This window comes from Mycotypha africana, assembly GCF_025528875.1.
Source record: "Mycotypha africana strain NRRL 2978 chromosome Unknown BDF20scaffold_2, whole genome shotgun sequence".
NCBI classification, from domain to species: Eukaryota; Fungi; Mucoromycota; class Mucoromycetes; order Mucorales; family Mycotyphaceae; genus Mycotypha; species Mycotypha africana.
In genome coordinates this window covers 703,582-722,184 of record NW_026515726.1, presented here as the reverse complement: position 1 = coordinate 722,184, position 18,603 = coordinate 703,582, and the positions used below count along the sequence as shown (strand labels likewise).

General features: G+C 38.2%; 7 protein-coding genes across 7 annotated transcripts; 5 read left to right on the top strand and 2 right to left on the bottom strand.

The window, feature by feature from the left end:
• Window positions 1-114: 114 nt before the first annotated feature.
• Window positions 115-1,332, top strand: BDF20DRAFT_930015 (uncharacterized protein; the record flags this gene model as incomplete). The annotated part of the gene is made up of 3 exons (XM_053084735.1): window positions 115-299; window positions 367-515; window positions 592-1,332. The coding sequence occupies 3 exons, from the start codon at window positions 115-117 to the stop codon at window positions 1,176-1,178; spliced, it is 921 nt and encodes a 306-aa protein (XP_052938864.1). The 3' UTR covers window positions 1,179-1,332.
• On the bottom strand, window positions 1,197-3,751 carry BDF20DRAFT_268545 (uncharacterized protein). Its single transcript, XM_053075044.1, has 9 exons — window positions 3,557-3,751; window positions 3,397-3,445; window positions 3,057-3,174; window positions 2,667-2,978; window positions 2,444-2,603; window positions 2,252-2,327; window positions 2,014-2,165; window positions 1,780-1,913; window positions 1,197-1,706 (listed from the first exon to the last, which is right to left on the bottom strand). The coding sequence occupies exons 2-9, from the start codon at window positions 3,416-3,418 to the stop codon at window positions 1,487-1,489; spliced, it is 1,194 nt and encodes a 397-aa protein (XP_052938863.1). The 5' UTR covers window positions 3,419-3,445; window positions 3,557-3,751; the 3' UTR covers window positions 1,197-1,486.
• A 544-nt stretch (window positions 3,752-4,295) lies between these two features.
• Window positions 4,296-6,953, top strand: BDF20DRAFT_268501 (ABC1 family-domain-containing protein). The gene is made up of 5 exons (XM_053075043.1): window positions 4,296-5,382; window positions 5,481-5,719; window positions 5,784-5,889; window positions 5,975-6,512; window positions 6,580-6,953. The coding sequence occupies exons 1-5, from the start codon at window positions 4,688-4,690 to the stop codon at window positions 6,628-6,630; spliced, it is 1,629 nt and encodes a 542-aa protein (XP_052938862.1). The 5' UTR covers window positions 4,296-4,687; the 3' UTR covers window positions 6,631-6,953.
• A 15-nt stretch (window positions 6,954-6,968) lies between these two features.
• Window positions 6,969-8,346, top strand: BDF20DRAFT_850565 (translation elongation factor EF-1 alpha; the record flags this gene model as incomplete). The annotated part of the gene is made up of 1 exon (XM_053079967.1): window positions 6,969-8,346. A coding segment is annotated over one exon (1,378 nt), but the record flags the coding sequence as incomplete, so codon positions are not given.
• Window positions 8,347-9,373: 1,027 nt separating this feature from the next.
• BDF20DRAFT_801351 (uncharacterized protein) lies at window positions 9,374-9,574 on the top strand (the record flags this gene model as incomplete). The annotated part of the gene is made up of 1 exon (XM_053076389.1): window positions 9,374-9,574. A coding segment is annotated over one exon (201 nt), but the record flags the coding sequence as incomplete, so codon positions are not given.
• Window positions 9,575-10,053: 479 nt separating this feature from the next.
• On the bottom strand, window positions 10,054-10,221 carry BDF20DRAFT_815651 (uncharacterized protein; the record flags this gene model as incomplete). Its single annotated transcript, XM_053077101.1, has 1 exon — window positions 10,054-10,221. A coding segment is annotated over one exon (168 nt), but the record flags the coding sequence as incomplete, so codon positions are not given.
• A 204-nt stretch (window positions 10,222-10,425) lies between these two features.
• On the top strand, window positions 10,426-18,469 carry BDF20DRAFT_850560 (uncharacterized protein). Its single transcript, XM_053079966.1, has 9 exons — window positions 10,426-10,497; window positions 10,663-10,996; window positions 11,070-11,440; window positions 11,503-11,906; window positions 11,975-12,823; window positions 12,901-12,925; window positions 12,991-16,587; window positions 16,663-17,918; window positions 18,016-18,469. Exons 2-9 carry the CDS (start codon window positions 10,878-10,880, stop codon window positions 18,277-18,279), a joined length of 6,885 nt encoding a protein of 2,294 aa, XP_052938858.1. The 5' UTR covers window positions 10,426-10,497; window positions 10,663-10,877; the 3' UTR covers window positions 18,280-18,469.
• The last annotated feature ends 134 nt before the right edge of the window (window positions 18,470-18,603 follow it).

The following is an 18,603-nucleotide window of genomic DNA, read 5'->3' as shown; positions in this document are numbered from 1 at the left end:
GAACAAGTAAAAACCAAAAATGTTTGCTGAAGCTCAAATTCTCAACTGTTGCGAACACAACAGTTATTTGTGTAAAGAAGAGCCATAAAGTTCTGCTCATCACAATTACCGAACATGCCCAATAAGCCAGCCTTAACCCTTAGAGAGTTTTGCAAGCAACTACCCAAAGTGGAGCTTCATGCTCATCTCAATGGTAGTTTAAGCCGAGACACTATGGTGCAGTTAGTGGAAAGGAAGAAGCATGAGAAACCTAAATTGGCCAATTTCCAGATCCCAGAGTCAATAGATAGAATTGATGAGTAAGAAAACAGCTGAATTTGTACAAGCAGTATAAAGCTACTCTTAATTAATTCTACAACGAGAAAGTTTTTTCGTTCTGTTTCCCTTCATCTACCAACTAACAGACGATGCAGAAAGTATTAAAATAGCAACCCGAAACGTGATAGATGAGTTTGCAAAGGACGGGGTCAAATACTTAGAGCTAAGAACCACGCCAAGAAAGAACCCCTCTAAGGGTAATGTTTTAGATACAATAGCCGTAATTTGTCAAATGCATTTCATTCTAAAATATAATGTTATGAACATTTGTAGGCATGACAAAGGAATCTTATTTAAGGACCGTTTTATCGGTCATTAACGAACCTCGTGAAGATATTATTGTCAAGCTAATTATCTCTGTGGATCGCCGAAACAGTTTGCAGGAGGCAGAGGAGGCCGTTGATTTAGCTGTTCAGTTACGTTCTCAAGGCGTAGTGGGCATTGACCTCTGTGGTGATGTGACCAAGGGCCATTTTGAAAACCTTAAACCTGCCTTCGAGAGAGCACAGAAAGAGCATGGCTTCCGCGTTACTTTGCATTTTAATGAAATTCTGGATAATCTTAAAGAAGCACCGAGTCTTCTATCCATTGTGCCTGACCGATTAGGGCATGCTACTATTTGGGATGATTATTGTCGCAAGACTATTTTTGAGAGACGCACTCCAATTGAAATATGTTTGACATCCAATTTCTTATGTAAAACAGTCAAATCAGTAGAAGAGCATCACGTCAAAGAATTATTGAAAAGGAATCATCCGTTTATTCTCTGTGTAAGCCTACTAAGTCAATTTTTTCAAGTTTTTCCAAAGAAAAAGGAACTGAACCATTGCATTCACTGTTTATACCCTACAGACGGATGATAAGGGTGTTTTCTTTTCTGATTCTTCGGATGAGTATAGGATTGCAGCTGAAGGCTACAACCTAAACTACGAGGATCTTTACACAATCTCATACAATGCCATTGATGCCATTTTTGCAGATGAGAACGTTAAGGAGGCGCTTAAAGAACAATGGAGAATTTGGAAAGAAGCCATATCAGAGGATCTTTAATGGTTTGTGAACAGCTGGGTCGAAAACAATTAGGCAGGTACAGTTCCGCTATGTGGATATAATAGTTTTAAAATGGGCATTGCGCTGGTGATATACATAGTAGAATGGATAGAGTTATCTAGTTGAATTTTTGCTCTAATGGACGGATGTAATGCTTCGGATATTCAACAGTCAATAAATAAATATGGTGTGTATCGAGCTCTATTTTGCCTGTTTTGAGATCTACACGCACAGGTACATGATGCAATCGACGGTCGAACGAAACATGATAACCTCGTTCTGACAATACGTCCATAACAATATTTGCGAAATGCTCATTTCCCAAAAGGGGGTTTTCACTGCAATTAGATGAGTTTAAGTGAGAATCAGACGCTGTGGAAGCTGGTTAGCATCGAGGGTTATTTCACTTACGATCGAATATTTGTATGTCCACTTATCGAATGTCGATGAATTTGAGGAATGACTTGTTCATCAATGAATTGAATGGCTTTACGTAGCATGACAGGTTCTGTATCTTGATAGTGTTCCAATCTGCTGATAAGATCCTACGTTTGTGCAATAATTTAGTATAAAGCGAGTTATAAAATTAGAAGAAAGCAGGTGAAAGAAGGAAATGTAAGCAGTAACTAAATAGTGTCACCCTACCTGTCTTGCATGAATTCCGATGGAATTTGCTAAAGGTATATGTGAAATAGAATCGTAGGTGTCTGAATCCAATTCCAACGAAGATTGATATTCAAATTCTTTAAGAATAATTCGTAACACCTCGTTTATAGAGCCTGTTGCATTGATTAAGTCTATATTCAATTTTAGAGGGTATAATTCGAATTTAGTACGCCATGTGAATAATTTATAATTTTCTGGATCAGATAAAGGAACTTACGAAATGGAAACATTTTGGATAATTTTAAGAGTGAGCCGTAATGTGCTTTGAATATAGAATATCTCTCACGGATCAGCTATACAAGGGCAAATCATAAAATTACCATTTCAGTCTATAATCAGTCATCGTGATACAGATAATCATCGAGCCCTTATCTTCATTCAAACTGCACTATGACATATATTAACTTACAGTTTCATCAAAGTCTGTTACACGCTCATCCCAAAGTAACCCTTGGCCTGTTTTTTTCACTTCATAATTATGTTTACGGATCATTCGACCTCTTGCTAATTGTCTTTGAACAGAAATCTCCTCATCCACGTAGAGCACACAAATACGGAAGACCGGTCGACTGCAGTAAATCAGTCAGTAAAGCAAATTTTCTTCATGTGCTTCAGCAATAGTCAATACTTACGGGTACTGATCTCGTCTATCTGTAGTCCAAAATTCTCTCCGCAGCTCCGTCATACGATCATACAACAACTTTAAGCATTCTACTTGAACATCCGTACGTGGAAAGCCATCAACTAAAACCCCCACGGTAGGATCAGCACACCCCAGCATAGCATGTAATAGCAGTTCTATCACGTAGCGATCTGAGATCATTTGGCCTTGATTAATGAGTTCTTTACATTCGGGTGTCTGAAGTAATTGAGAAACGGAAATAGGGGGGTTTGTAATGCCACGTGCACGTAAAATAGAAGGAGTATGTGTTCCTTTTCCCGACCTAAACAATGAGTCTTGTTAACGTAAATTGTAAATGCGAGCATAGAGATTCTATCGTTAGGAAGTTTATTTTCCTTACCCCGGTGCACCCATTAAGAAGATAAACTCTCTAGGCAAATGGATATTCTCTTTTCCATAATGATCTTCAATATTTTTCCAAGCCTGATTGAATATAAGTTTTGCATCTTTGATCTCAGCTGCCCTAACATGCATTAGATTTTTTGAGTGTGATCCGAAACATACAAAAGTTTTGTGTTAATGCTGAAAAGGGATAATTCTTTCTTATCACAATTTTTTAACATGTAGCAGTGCTTGCAATATACGTCATTCTACCAGCAAAGTTGAAAACTCTGTGGTACAGCGTAATTGAATGGCACAGGTTTATCGTATAATAGAAATTTCGATAAATCCCTAAATACCTTGTTGATTCTTGAACTTCATAGCCTGCTGTACGAGAAGATTTCGAAGCTGTAGCGTGAAAACAGATTAATGATAATACAGTAAATAGAAAGATATGTCAATCAGAACAGAGGTAGCATTATTCTAAGTTGTTCCTTATTGTACAAAACTAACGCTTACTTGTAGGTTCAGGTACGGCCGCTAATCGTCTGCTACTGGATGAAGTAGTGTAATAAGCAGCCCGATAAAGTTGAATAGGCTGTCGTCTGCAACTTTCAAGCGTCGATCTAGCAGAATAGAACAAAATGGGGAATAGCCTTCGAGCAGTAGGTGCTGTTACCATGGTTAATTTTTGGGGAAAAGAATAAAGAAAAGAATAAAGGAAGTAGCAATGCGGGGTATTTCCAAATGCCGATAATTTATAGTTTTTGTGGACACTTTTAAAAGAAGCAAGTGGCAAACGTGGCATATTCCGGAAAAATTTATATTGATGAGGCTTAAGAGTTACAAAAAAGATGACTTTGTGCCTTATGAACCGAAGGGATAATTTACTTAATCCATAGCAACAGCAGTATTTTTTTTATTTTATTTTTTTTTTTTCTGTCTGAGAATTGAATTACCCTATTAAGGGTTCTTAGAAATGGTCCCTGACAGAAACTTTATACGGAAGGAGGACTGTTAGAATCACATCGGAAAGTTATCGACTTCTAATGCTGTTATGATGCACAGATTTCAGGAGATAAAATATACATAGGCTCATAAGATTATCCATGAGTATCCTTCCTACGATTTATCGAAATTTTATCACAATTGTATTTTTTCTTAATCTTGCTCGTTTGTGAGGCATCGCGGATCCAAACCAACGTATTACTAATTAAAATGTTAAAAACTCGGGTTTATCGAGCTGTCACCTGTGTAGCTTTATAGTTGTTCTCTACTTGAGTCTGGCAATAGTAACAGCCAATGAGTCAATTAAGCAAGTCATATACCTCTAGGTTAATGCACATGCTATGTTTTTACTGTAAAGCTGTTTCTATGTCAAATAATGAAGGTTTTTTAAGCTCTGAAAATGTGTTTCGTTTGATCAAAGTGACGTAAAAAATGTTGCGACGAAATATTATAAATGTTCCTCTTCTTTTGATAATGTATTACTGACACAAGCCTAGGTTCAGTCTTTACTTAACAACTCGTTGTATCTATCAAGTACTTAAATTTGGAATATAAGACATTATTTTTTCCTACCACTTTCCTCTCCAATATCCAAGACGGCGCAACACTTCCTTAATCGACTGACACTGATCACTTCATTTCATGTCTTTTTTCCTAAAAAGACTCGTTTACTCAAAAGCTGCCAAATTTGCACTTGGAACAACCATCACATGTACCAGCGCTTATGCTTATGACTCCAACACGGAAGCACAAGTTCTTTCTCGAAATGTCCGTACATTATACAATGGTATTGCGCTGGCTGTTGATTATAAATTCAACTTCAAACCACAAAAGTCTGAAGAAGCAGGCTTACAAATCGAACAACTACATGAAAGAACAGCTAATCGTGTCTTTGACACTTTTGAACGTAATGGTGGCCTCTATATTAAAGTTGGGCAAGTCATTGGCACACAGGCCGCTATCCTTCCCATAGCTTATCAAAAAAGGGCACGCCGACTATTTGACTCAGCACCTGCTGTACCTTTTGAATCTGTAGAGCGTATCTTCAAAGAGGATTTCGACGGTAAACATCCTAGCGAAGTTTTTGCAGAGTTCGACGAAACCCCCGTTGCTTCCGCATCCATTGCACAAGTACATAAAGCTAGACTGAAAAATGGAGATGTAGTGGCTGTCAAGATACAAAAACCTGCTATACAAAAGCAAATGAACTGGGATTTACGAGCATTTCGTCTTTTACTAAATGTATACGAACGCATTTTTGATTTGCCTTTAACATGGTCATGTAATTATATTGAAGAACATCTACGAATGGAGACAGACTTTGAAATAGAAGCAAAGTAAGCATTGAAATTTTTCTGACAGATTGTATGACACATCTGGTTTAGTAACTTCAAGTCGAATAATTTATTTCCCTTCTCTGCTATCGTGATTATAGTAATGCGAAAAAAGCATGGAAGCACATCCAAGAAGAGCCTTCGCTCAAAGATAAACTATATGTACCGAAGGTTTATGATGAATATACCTCTAAACGTGTATTAGTATGTGAATGGGTTGATGCTGTGCAATTGACCGACAAGGATACTTTACAAAAGAGCAATTTGGATCCTGTAGAAGCTATGAAGATTGCTGTAGAAGCGTTTGCTAGTCAAATATTCCGTAGTGGATTCGTACACGGTACCTTTATTACGAGCCTTGTAAAAGAAATGTTGAATTTATCTACTGACTTTTGAATGTTTAGGTGATCCCCATCCGGGTAATGTTTTGGTTCGTAAAGGACCCAACAAGAAGAACCCTGTCCAGGTCGTATTGCTAGATCACGGACTTTACATTCAAGAATCAGAGAAGTACTTATCTTTTCCGCCTAACACAACACTTGCATTATCAGCAATCAAAGTGCTTATATTTTTCATATTCATCACTTGTAAAAAGGTTTAGGAAAGAGTATTGCTTATTATGGGAAGCACTCTTCATGTTGGATCTTGAAAAAATCGCCGATATATGTAAAGAATGGGGTATCACTGATCCAAATATGTTCGCGTCTATTACTCTACAACGCCCATTTACGGGGAAAAAAGCACTTCATACAGGAGTAAAAATCGATATACAAGATATGTACGAAATGCAACTTCATATGAAGGAAAGGATCAAAACTTTCTTAAAGGATCAAGCCTTATTTCCGAGGGAACTGATTTTTATCTCTCGGAACATGAATATCGTAAGGGCCAACAATAAAGCCATGAATAGTCCAGTGAATAGAATCAACATCATGGCAAGATGGGCTGTCAGGGGCATATCAAGAGGAGAGGGAAGCTTATCTAGTTGGCGATCTTTTGTGTTCGAATGTACACTCTTCTTTATGAGCCTTAGCTTCTGGTTAGTTCGTTTAAAAGATGCAACGAATAGATATTTATTTGGTTCAAAGGCAAGAGGTTTAGAAGATATACTAGACGAAACGATGAAGGAGAAAGTAAGTAGTGTATTGGTATGATATTGTCAAAGAATTTGCTGACATTTTTTTTCTTTCCCAATTTTAGATGTACGAGCAATTTGGAGTTAGAATAGATCCCTCTGCTTTTGATGCCTAAGTAAAATAAATTTGTATTTATATAGTCGATATCATTATGTAGATATAATTCTGAATTTGAATAAATCAGACACCAAAACACCAAAGGCTTGATGGGCATGTCATGGAAGGGAAGCCGACGGTTTCGGGGAATTCGAATATTTTTCGCCGAACCGCACCGGACATTGTGACTCCTGCATTTGGTTTTTTTTTGGGTCTTTAAATAATACCTTGCAATTAGAAAGTGTTGTGTTCCCTCCCTAATTTCTATCCACTAAAAGGTAAACCATATACACTCATTGAAGTGCTAATCCATCCATCCATTATACTAAATGAAGTTTATTCATCAATAGTTATCAAAATGGGTAAAGAGAAGACTCACGTTAACGTCGTTGTTATTGGTCACGTCGATTCTGGTAAGTCTACCACCACCGGTCACTTGATTTACAAGTGTGGTGGTATCGATAAGCGTACCATTGAAAAGTTCGAAAAGGAAGCCGCTGAACTCGGTAAGGGTTCCTTCAAGTACGCTTGGGTTCTTGATAAGCTCAAGGCTGAACGTGAACGTGGTATCACCATTGATATTGCTCTCTGGAAGTTCGAAACTCCCAAGTACCATGTCACCGTCATTGACGCTCCCGGTCATCGTGATTTCATCAAGAACATGATTACTGGTACTTCTCAAGCCGATTGCGGTATTCTTATTATCGCTGCCGGTACTGGTGAATTCGAAGCTGGTATCTCCAAGGATGGTCAAACCCGTGAACACGCTCTTCTTGCCTTCACCCTTGGTGTCCGTCAATTGATTGTTGCTATCAACAAGATGGATACTACCAAGTGGTCCGAAGCTCGTTATAACGAAATCGTCAAGGAAGTCTCTTCCTTCATCAAGAAGATCGGTTTCAACCCCAAGTCTGTTCCCTTCGTCCCCATCTCTGGCTGGCACGGTGATAACATGTTGGATGAATCCAACAACATGCCCTGGTTCAAGGGATGGACTAAGGAAACCAAGGCCGGTTCCAAGACCGGTAAGACTCTCCTTGAAGCCATTGATGCCATTGATCCTCCTACTCGTCCCGTTGATAAGCCTCTCCGTCTTCCTCTTCAAGATGTCTACAAGATCGGTGGTATTGGTACTGTCCCCGTCGGTCGTGTCGAAACTGGTGTCATCAAGGCCGGTATGGTTGTCACTTTCGCTCCCGCTAACGTCACCACTGAAGTTAAGTCCGTCGAAATGCATCACGAAACCCTCACTGAAGGTCTTCCCGGTGACAACGTCGGTTTCAACGTCAAGAACGTTTCCGTCAAGGATATCCGTCGTGGTAACGTCTGTTCTGACTCCAAGAATGACCCTGCTAAGGAATCTGGTTCCTTCACCGCTCAAGTCATTATCTTGAACCACCCTGGTCAAATCTCTGCTGGTTACGCTCCTGTCCTCGATTGTCACACTGCTCACATTGCTTGTAAGTTCGCTGAACTCGTCGAAAAGATCGATCGTCGTTCCGGTAAGAAGCTTGAAGATGCTCCCAAGTTCGTCAAGTCCGGTGACTCTGCTATCGTCAAGATGATTCCCTCCAAGCCCATGTGTGTTGAAGCTTACACTGACTATCCTCCTCTTGGTCGTTTCGCCGTCCGTGATATGCGTCAAACCGTCGCTGTCGGTGTCATCAAGGCCGTTGAAAAGGTCGATAAGGCCGGTAAGGTCACCAAGGCCGCTACTAAGGCTGGCAAGAAATAAGCTATTTAGTTTAATATCTTGCATATCGATAATTGTTTTAAAAGTGTGGATAGAATACTTTTGTTGTAAAATAAAACATGTCTAGTACTTTGTATGTTTTACGTGATTTTTTTTTTTTTTGAAGTGTGGAATTGATTATGGTTATGGATGGCTTCAAACTTGATCTGTTAGAAATCTTAAGTCAACTAAATTTAAAAACACTGGCTTCATTTTGATCATCTGATGTGTCTTGGAAGAAAGAAAATTCTACTTGTTTAGACTTTAATACTGCCGCTTATTAAAATTTACATCTTCGATAGTTTCTTGCCTGATTGAACGATCAATTTTTCACAAGAAATGTGTGAACAAAGTTATCTTTGATCGCCGTTGCGGATAATCTACTAAGAGAGCTGCATAACGAAAATGACCAGAAATACAGGCGCAGTTGGTTTTACGAAGTCGCTAGAAGATACAAACATAAATTAACGTAGCAAAGAATCAGTAACCCGCTTTATTTAACAAAGACTTATACTGTTTGCTGTCTACGAAATTATTGTATCGGGATCTATAGCTGACACTGATGTATTATGGTCAAATAATACTCAGGAATCAGAGGTTTCCGTAAAAGAACAGGTCTTCCCTTTAAATGGATAATTACTCGTCCATCCCAGAGCGTATTGATAAAATACCAAGCCTTGGATGGGCCGAACGCTGTTTACTACTGACATCCTCAACTTTACAAATGAATCAAGAAGAAAACACATTGCACCCATTTGCGAGCAATCTGCCATTTGCTCTGCTCCCAATCTTTGTCGATTAGTACTTTAGACTATGGAAGGAATGATTCTTTAGTAAAATTCTATACTCAATTGTGCACGATAATCTTGACCAGTTAATTGGGAAAGAAGCTGAAAATTGGAGGCTAAGATAAAATTTGTAAGCAATAGTGAAATTCAATTGCACAAGATAAAGCAATGCCTGGAAAAAGGAGATGAAGCGTCAAAAAAAAAAGCCATTAAGCTATGTGGAAGCTACTTTGGGATTCTTGCAACGACAGAAAAGAAAATACTGTGAAGCAATCGAAACAACGCCAATTGAAGAGACTCCTCCTTTGGTTTATCTCAACAAAACAAGACAACTAAGCACTGTAGAACTTGAGAATGAAGTGCATAATGCAGAATTATATGATTTCGACCTACGTTTCAAAAAAACAACGAGAATCAATTGGAAAGAATGCTTCAACAAAGGACATCTTGAAAATATTGAGTCAATTAAGCAATTCAATACTAGTGAGAGTCTACGAAGTTACTATAATAGAAAATTTAAATAAACAATTTTATTATAGTTCATCTTTACATAACATGACTTTCTCATTGCTTGTGTTAGCAATCATAATATCCAATAATTAATGGATGGTGTTTTAATTTACCCTTGTTGAGCCTACCATCCTTTGATGACACTAATATACACTGCTTTGCCCAAAATGCACATGGTATTTCTCTAAGGAATGGGAGCTCTTGGTGCTGGGAGCTTTGTTCAATAATTTTTTCATCAAGTTGCTGAGCAACGATGATCACACAAATAGGAAGGGTGTTATACCGTTCAAAAATATTGGTGCTTTGTTGAATAATTTGATTCAACTTCATTTCTTCAAAGGTCGTAATAGTATTGATGACTATCAAAGGTGGGGAATGTATAGGACAGCACCAAACTGTTTATGTATAGTCTCTAGAGGCTCAATAACATATGACCTTTAGCAATAGTTGCAGTTATGACGTTAAGGACTCGTTTATCAGTTAAAATGACCTTGCTGATTAAATCAATTCCAAGATGATATCCAGTTGGGACAACAAAATTATAAAAGTCTTGGTCATTTTCGTTTACAATTTCTTCTTGTATGTTATAGAGAAAATATTCACAATTTTAATGTAAATCTAATTTACCGCTCATTTCTAACAGAAACATTCATACAAGCGTAAAAAAAGGTCGTTGTAAAAAGATCGTAGCGTATTGTAGCGTGTACTTCATACGACTCGGAGCTGCAGATGAACACAAATTCAACTTCTAGCCGACTGACATCATCTTATTATCATTTACAAAATAAATGAATTATCCAAAAACAGAAAATATAGTAGTTATTTGACAAAAGAAATATTTATTATTTCACAAACGGTATGTTACCAGCTGCATTTATATCTCTTAGACACTGTGAACGCTACAATTGCTGTGAACTTCATGGTGCATTGTTTCATATGTTCCTGAAATTTTTCAAAAAACGATTCTGTCTTTAAACCCAATTTAAACTTTTTTTTTTTTTGTGTCTGATCGCCATTTTAGGAAAAAAATTTTCTGCATTCATTTCAGGCTTTTGTGCTCGTTGCTCGCTCTCGAATACTCCCCACATTCATTAACTGGCAATATCTTCAATACGGAAGCAAGAAAAACGATTTTTTGATATATCCGTTTTATTAATAGCTTTTATATTTGCTTAATTGTATTGTTGACAAACGATAAAAAATCTTACTGTAATCAACTTCGTTTATTTGTTCTAAATGAACGATCTCTACAATCTGAATGATTTCCAATCCGACATCAAACTTACCGGCTATTGCTTTAAAGCTCCAACTTCTTTAGAGGGAGTAGACAATATTGCAATTGCTCATGGCGTTAGGTAAGTCTGATCATATAATTTTTATGTATTATATAAAGAAAAATATTTATCTTCTTTCGCTTATATTATTTAGAAATCGAGATAAACTACCAGTTGTAGCTAAATTGTCACACCAGCCATTACGATTAGAAAGAGAGTATCATATTGTACAACGGTTGTATAGGCAAAGAACATCTAAGGAACTTTTATGTAAACCTTTGGATAAAGTTTTGGTTTCGAACGGGTTGACTGCATTTATATACGAAGATGTTAGGAGTAACAGATTAGAGAAATGCTTACTGAATCATAGTATTAATGATGGGTCAGACAACCATCCCTTAACAGCCCTAAATGATGTGTCCAATATGATGACAAATATTGTTGAGCCTTATTTTTCTCTCAAGGTGTTTCTCGACTTTGCGATTCAGTGTTGCGACTGTTTAGAATTAATACACAAGCACCAAGGTATACTATCATTTTCTTCACTTTATACTGGCTATCAAATGCTAATTGATTGAATCCTCAAGTTATACATGGTGAGATCCGATTAAATGCTTTTCTATGGCCTCACAATAAGCCAGTCAAATTATGGAACTTTGGCTCAGGCTCTCGTAGTTTGGAACAAAGTTTGACATCTGAAGGTTGGAGAAAGACCGTGCAACGAAATGGTGCCAGCAATTTTTTGCAAATGCTTATATACATGTCTCCAGAGCAAACCGGAAGAACCACATTTCAGCCTGATCATCGAACAGATTTATATAGTTTGGGCATCGCTTTCTTTGTTGCCTTAACCCAAACGCTACCTTTCTCACATAACAGCCCCATGGAAATTGTACATAATGTTCTCAATAAAAAACTGCCTTACGTTCACGAAGTTAGGGCCGACACGCCTGTGGCTCTTTCAATGATAATTGAGAAATTAACAAACAAAGTAAGTGTTGTTGATGATTTTCGCCAAACTGCACCTTACTAATATCGAATCTTGTTGTTTGAATGTAGTCTCCAGATGAACGATATACCAGTGCTCATGGTGTAAGGGAAGACCTAAAAGAATGTTTAAGAGAAATAAACAGTAATGACGGCAATATAAACCCTTTTCCTCTTGGAAAGCACGACATTGCTAGTATTTTCACATTACCTAACAACGCATGTTTTGGTCGCAGTCGTGATCTCAACCTCATCAGCAGCATCATCAAAAGGACAGCCTATATGTGTGGATCAAGACGGCGACGAGCAAGCTCTACCAGTATTACAACTCCATTATCATCCATGTTTAGCTCTCTAGCATTAATAACAGAAGAACCATCAGCATCATTTAAGAGGGTCAACAATCGCAGCGAAACAATGAATGGTAGAAGCAGCAACAAAATACACCACAAAATCAGAAGACACACCGAGATCATTGCAATTTATGGAAATGCAGGTGTAGGAAAATCAACCTTGGTGCGAAATGTACAGCAATTTGCTCGAGAGTACGGTTACATCGCTACCGCCAAATTCGATACGCGTCAACCCACACCCTACGGTTGTATATTGAGATGCCTATCAAGCTTCTTGAAGAGTATATTAGCTGAACCATCATCCGAAATTGAACGATTTCGTCGAATGCTCATAGATCAATTAGGTGTAGAAACCATATATCAATTACCAACCCTACTTGTCGATAATGTACCCGAACTCGCGTCATTTCTAGATCAGCCTTTACAAAGAGTATCTACAGGAAGCAGTGCAAGTTTAAACTCTACAGGCTGTGAATATGATATGGAGGGTGGTGAAATCAGATTGAGATTCCACTCAACCTTTCTCGAAATTTTTCAAGTTATGGTTAATTTTAAATTTGTTACCTTGGTAAGTGACCATTTATATCTATTATTTTGTCGATGAGTCTCTAACCGTATAGCTATAAATTTATGCATGTTTTATAGTTTCTGGAAGATTTACATCAAGCAGGTAATGAAAATCCATAGCTAGATGGCCCGTTCTTTTTGTGACACTAACAGAAAATCTGTATATAGACGAAGCTTCGATAGACCTTCTAGATTCTCTTATATCAGCTAAACTCAACCTTTTGATTATTTTGACTTATCGAACACACGAAGTGTCACCATCAATTACAAAACTCCTGTCAAATGAAGACTCCATTGTGAGCTATGTCAAAATCGAAAATTTGGATCAAACTGCTCTAATGGAACTTGTGCGCACTACTATGCATCGAATGAAAGAGATTGATTTAGCTTTATTGGCTCCCTTGGTAGAGTTCATATACAAACGCACTAATGGCAATCCATTTTATGCTTGCCAGCTGTTAACAACCTTAGCAAGAAAGAATCTGATTTATTTCACTTGGGAAGAAAGACGCTGGGAATACAATTTGCAAGAGATTGATAAAGCTTTGTCTACAGAAATACAAGTTGATCAAGATGGTGACGTTGACATAGAATTTCTTGTTCGTCGTTTGAAGGAATTGCCGAGAGATGGACGAAAATTTCTCACATGGGCGTCGTTTATTGGCAATAGTTTCAGCTATGAAACTGTGAGGAATTTGATGATTGAAAATGACGATGTTGATGAGCAGGCGGATGAAAGTACCGCAGATATGTATAGTGATGATGAAAGTGAAGATAATTATACAACTTCTGAAAACGAGGAAGTAGCAGATGAACCCATACATACCAGACGCTTATCGATGAAGTCTTCTAAATTTACAGATGAACGTGCTTTTCGTCGGCAGAAATTCGATGCAATCAATGGTTTGCAGTCTGCTTTGCAGCAAGGATTTATTCAAGCATTTAATAATGACGAATTTCGCTTTGCGCACGATCGATACTCACAAGCTGCTATGGCGCTAGCGTCACCAGCTGTCAAAGAAGATTATCATTTACGAATAGCTAATCATTTCATGGTACAAGATAAAGTGGATAAGTTTTGGGTTGCTGACCACGTAAGAGCTGCCATTCGTCTCATCGAAAATGTGTCTATTCGATCTGGCTATCGGAAGATATTAATACAAGCGGGTGATAAAGCTTTTGATTCTGGCGCCCACAAACTTGCTTTCAGTTATTATTTGGCTGCCCAACAATTATTAACAACATCAGAAGATCCTTGGAAAGATGGCGTTGACTCAAGATATACTGAAACATTACACCTCTATACACGTCTTGCGGAAATCAGCTGGGTTATGGATTACAATTTAACGCGCGATTACTTAGATACAATACTTGTGCATGCTAAGTCTGCTATTGATCGTGCGGCTGCTTATCGTGTTGAACATCGTTATCGCTGGTCTCGTACTGGTTGCAAAAAAAGTGCCAACATTTTGTTGGAATGTTTGAAGGAGTTAGGAATGGATGATATAGAGATGAATCCATCAGAAGGCGATTTGGAGGATTTATATGTTGTGACACATAATGAGGTGCTGGATGTTGGTTTATGCGAAATTCTGGAGTTACCTGTCTGCGAAAGTCGCTTAATCCGAACCAGATTTGCAATCATGGAAGAGCTTTGTATGTGGGCATATTGGACCAATGATATGAAAGCCATGCTATCGGTAGGTTCTCATTTTGTTTTGAAGACATTAAAATACGGTACAACACCTACTACAGGTGTAGGTTTTGTCTTTTTTGGTATCGCTGCAATGCAATTATTCAAGTCTTATGAGTTCGGTGAACAAATTGGTGAGGTTGGTGTCTCCTTATGTAATAGTTATGGCGCAAATGCTGAGTCCGCTCGTGCAAAATATCTTTATGCTACCTATCTCTCCTCGTGGAAGCACCCTTATCAAAAGTCAATTTTTATGGCTCGGCAGGCTATAAAGCAAGGATTATTAGGTGGTGATCGAGTACATGCTACTTTTGCACGTCTTTACGTCGTCAAGGGTAGTTTAATGTGCGGTGAGAATGTGTCTGATGTCTTGCGTGAAGCCAAAAGTTGCCTAGAAGAAATTGATAGTCTTGGGGAGACAGTAGGTGCTGCTGCAATGGCTACAACCATTATCCGCGTAATTACTGCTGTGCAGGGCAAGACAAAGCTGGATGAAACATCAATTTTTGATGACGAGGACTTCCGAGAAGATACCTTTTTAGAGCAAGCTAAATCAGGTCACTTGGATTTGACTATCCAACTTTACTATTACTATTCCATGAAGTCTTTTGTACTCAGCTTCTTCGGTTTCGACGCTGCGTCAATCAAATTTAGTTCGTCATATATCCATAAAGCAGATTATCAGCCATCCTCTCGTCATACACATTTAATGTATTTTTTCAGATGTATCAGCTTCATACGTTTAATCAGAAGTAATGATTTACCACAAAATGAAATCGGCAGCTTAGAGAAGACTAGGGCGAAATTGGCTGACTGGGCAGAGCACGCCCATCCTGCCAATGTAGACATGTTTCTCACTTGCATCGATGCAGAACTAGCTTGCCTTAACGGAGATCCTCTAAAAGCTCAAAAACTTTATGATCATGCTATTTGTCAAGCCAAAGAAGGAAAATGGCCTGTAGAAATCGCTATCTTTCAAGAATTAGCAAGTGATTGTTATCTTCGTCAGGGCCTTCCGTCTGTTGCTTTACCTTTGCTTAAAGAAGCCCTTTCTGTCTATCGTCATTTAGGTATGTATGGAAAGGTTGCACAGCTTGAAAAGAAGAATGGAGCCTCCCTTCGCGAGTTTACCAGACCAACAAAAGCAAAAGAAGCCAGTGTACAAACGGATCCATGTCAATTTTCAAACAAGCGCGATTCTCTAGGTCTGTTCCACTCGACAGAGCCGTGCACAGTTGATATGCTTCATCCTAGTCAGCAAAATGATAATAGTAAGACGTCTGATCCTGAGGATATGATATTAACTTTGGATGTTGTCGATTTGGCGTCTATATTAAAAAGTTCACAAGTCATATCCAGCGAAATGAATTTTGAGCTATTATTGAAGCAAATGCTAGGTATTATTCTAGAAAACTCTGGGGCTGAATCTGGTGTTATCATTGTTAAGGAGAACACGTCATTTTACATTGTCAGCTGCGGTTCCCAAACTGATGGTTGTGAAATTTTTGCATCGCCAAAGTTACTATCGGAAGAAGCAGACTCCATAGTTACGCGTATATCACATTATGCCATACATACCCAAGAGTCGTTGTTTATCAAAGATATTCAAGATGATTCTCGTTTCTCTGATTGTACAACTCAGCCCAAATCTTGTATTTGTACACCTATCATTCATAAAGCGGCAGTGGTTGGTTGTATTTATATTGAAGGAGCCGTCGGATCGTTGACTTGCCGCCATGAAATTGTCCTTCGACTTTTGTCACAACAAATTGGTATCTCTATCACTAACGCGCTTCTGTTCAAGAGTATACAAAAAGTGACTTATGCGAATGTCAAAATGATTGAAAATCAAAAGGCGGCGTTAGAAGAGGCTCGCAAAAGTAAAGAGGCGGCCCTCTATGCAATGAAACTGAAGGCTGATTTCCTTGCCAATATGTCGCATGAGTTGCGTACACCATTTTCTGGATTCTATGGTATGATCTCTTTGTTATCAGAAACTGTTCTGGATGCTGAGCAGCAAGATATTGTGCATACGGCGAAAGAAAGCTGCGAGATGTTGTTGAAAATTATCGGTAAAAATTAGAAAGTATATATATAAAAAAAATTTGGTATGGTTTACTAACTTCATGCGGTACGGTTTTCCATAGATGATTTACTTAATTTTTCAAAGCTTGAAGCTGGTAAAGTAGTCTTAGATTTGGCACCATTGGTGATTGAAGAAGTGATAGCAGATACGATCGAGATTCTTAGCTCTCTAGCAGACAGAAAAGGTCTCGATTTGGTCTACATTATGGATCCAGCTGTGCCTGAAAATATCGTTGCTGATTCCTCTCGCTTACGGCAAATTTTGACGAATTTACTGGGTAATGCTATCAAGTTTACTCATCAGGGAGGTGTTATCATCAAATGCCACCTTGTTGATAACAATATCGAAATGGACGGTAATGACGACCTTATTCGGTTGAAATTTGAGGTGATTGATACAGGTATAGGTATCCATCCTGATAAGCAACGTCTGTTATTCGAGCCATTTTCGCAAGTAGATGGTAGCACTACTAGGAAATATGGTGGTACAGGATTGGGGTTATCTATTTGTCTTCAGCTCGTTCGCTTAATGATGGGTGATATAGGTGTTGAATCACAACCTGGAAACGGTTCCAACTTTTGGTTTACTATTGTCGTCAACAAAGAAAAGAAAAAACTCGAAGATGCCAGTGGTGTAAAAAAAATGACAGCTTTGAGTTTATCACTAAAAGATCAGCAAATTCTTTTGGCTAGCCCTAGCCAACTTAATTCTGCAATGATTAGATCACTTTTACCCAATAATATGGTCAAGCATACTACGGATATGCACCAAGCGGTGCCTCAAGCTCTTCAAGGCCGCCACCTAATCTTGATTCTAGATTTACCAGCAAAACCGAGTAATTCTATCGCACATCAGATGCAGAGTGTTGACGATGATCCGGAATGTGAGTTACATATCATTCTTTTATATACGCCTTCAACAGATGGACATAAATTGGCAGCAGAAGCAATCAATTCCGCTTCCGAGCGCCGTGGCCGCCTTGTAAAAATGGCAAAACCAGTGCGACGAGCGAAACTGTTAACCATGTTAGAGCAAGTTCTGGATGAGCAGCGCACATCTCCTTTGCCGAAAATATCGACACCATTGGGAACAAAAATGAAAGACTATTTCGATAAGGATGAGCTTTCATGGTACGCTAATAAGCCTGTTTTGATTGCGGAGGATAATATGGTAGCCCAAAAATTACTTCGGAAGCAGTTGGAAAAGATGGGTTTTATGGTGGAGAGCACTAACAATGGAGAGGAAGCGGTTAATTTGTGGAAAAATCGACCACCTAATTATTATTGTATTGGCTTTTTTGACCATCATATGCCAAAGGTAAGAAATAATGTTTAGCGAAGCTTGAGTATTTTTGAAATAGAAATCAAATTAAAGCTAATATCGTGGTTTATTGTGTGTCTTTGATGGAAATTAGTGTGATGGTGTTGAAGCAACAAAACGGATTAGAGCTCTGGAAGCAGGTTCGAATAGGCGATTACCTATTGTTGCTCTCACAGCTGATATACAAGCGTCTGCAAGGGAAATTTGCGTAGAAGCTGGTATGGATGGATATTTGACAAAGCCACTGATTCCAAAGGATTTGGCTGCAACATTAAAAATGCTACGTCCTGCTATACAGAGGCATTATTGCGATACACCAATATCTTCTACACCCTCTTCACCGTTATCAATTATTTAGAAAATCATTTATGTTGTTTTCGCTTTTGCGTTGACGAGGTCTATATTCTTTAACTTATTATTTATTATTTAATGTTTAATTCTTTTTTTGTTATAATACACTTCGCTGCACTGTGCTGGCAATAAATAGCGTTTACTAACCGTTTTTCGTAAACTAATGCTAAACGAACGGTTTTACGATTTTTTTTTTTGTCCCTGATATCGCCGCCATTAAAGGACTCATCATGCAACATTATTTTTTTCTAAACACACCTTTTCTTTCAAATTTATTAATTTGCTATACCCTGATAATTATCTGCAAATAACTGTTTCCAACCTTCAATCA

Excerpts from the sequence above, each read along its gene's own strand:
- BDF20DRAFT_268501 (XM_053075043.1), top strand. The coding sequence starts at position 4,688 with ATGTCTTTTTTCCTAAAAAGACTCGTTTACTCAAAAGCTGCCAAATTT. Across the intron at positions 5,383-5,480 it reads GACTTTGAAATAGAAGCAAA|TAATGCGAAAAAAGCATGGA; the intron begins GTAAGCATTGAA and ends TCGTGATTATAG. Across the intron at positions 5,890-5,974 it reads TACATTCAAGAATCAGAGAA|GTTTAGGAAAGAGTATTGCT; the intron begins GTACTTATCTTT and ends ACTTGTAAAAAG.
- BDF20DRAFT_268545 (XM_053075044.1), bottom strand. The coding sequence starts at position 3,418 with ATGAAGTTCAAGAATCAACAAG. Across the intron at positions 2,979-3,056 it reads TTCTTAATGGGTGCACCGGG|GTCGGGAAAAGGAACACATA; the intron begins GTAAGGAAAATA and ends CTCATTGTTTAG. Across the intron at positions 2,328-2,443 it reads TAACAGACTTTGATGAAACT|CTGATCCGTGAGAGATATTC; the intron begins GTAAGTTAATAT and ends GCCCTTGTATAG.
- BDF20DRAFT_850560 (XM_053079966.1), top strand. The coding sequence starts at position 10,878 with ATGAACGATCTCTACAATCTGAATGATTTCCAATCCGACATCAAACTT. Across the intron at positions 12,926-12,990 it reads GGAAGATTTACATCAAGCAG|ACGAAGCTTCGATAGACCTT; the intron begins GTAATGAAAATC and ends ATCTGTATATAG. Across the intron at positions 16,588-16,662 it reads GATGTTGTTGAAAATTATCG|ATGATTTACTTAATTTTTCA; the intron begins GTAAAAATTAGA and ends GGTTTTCCATAG.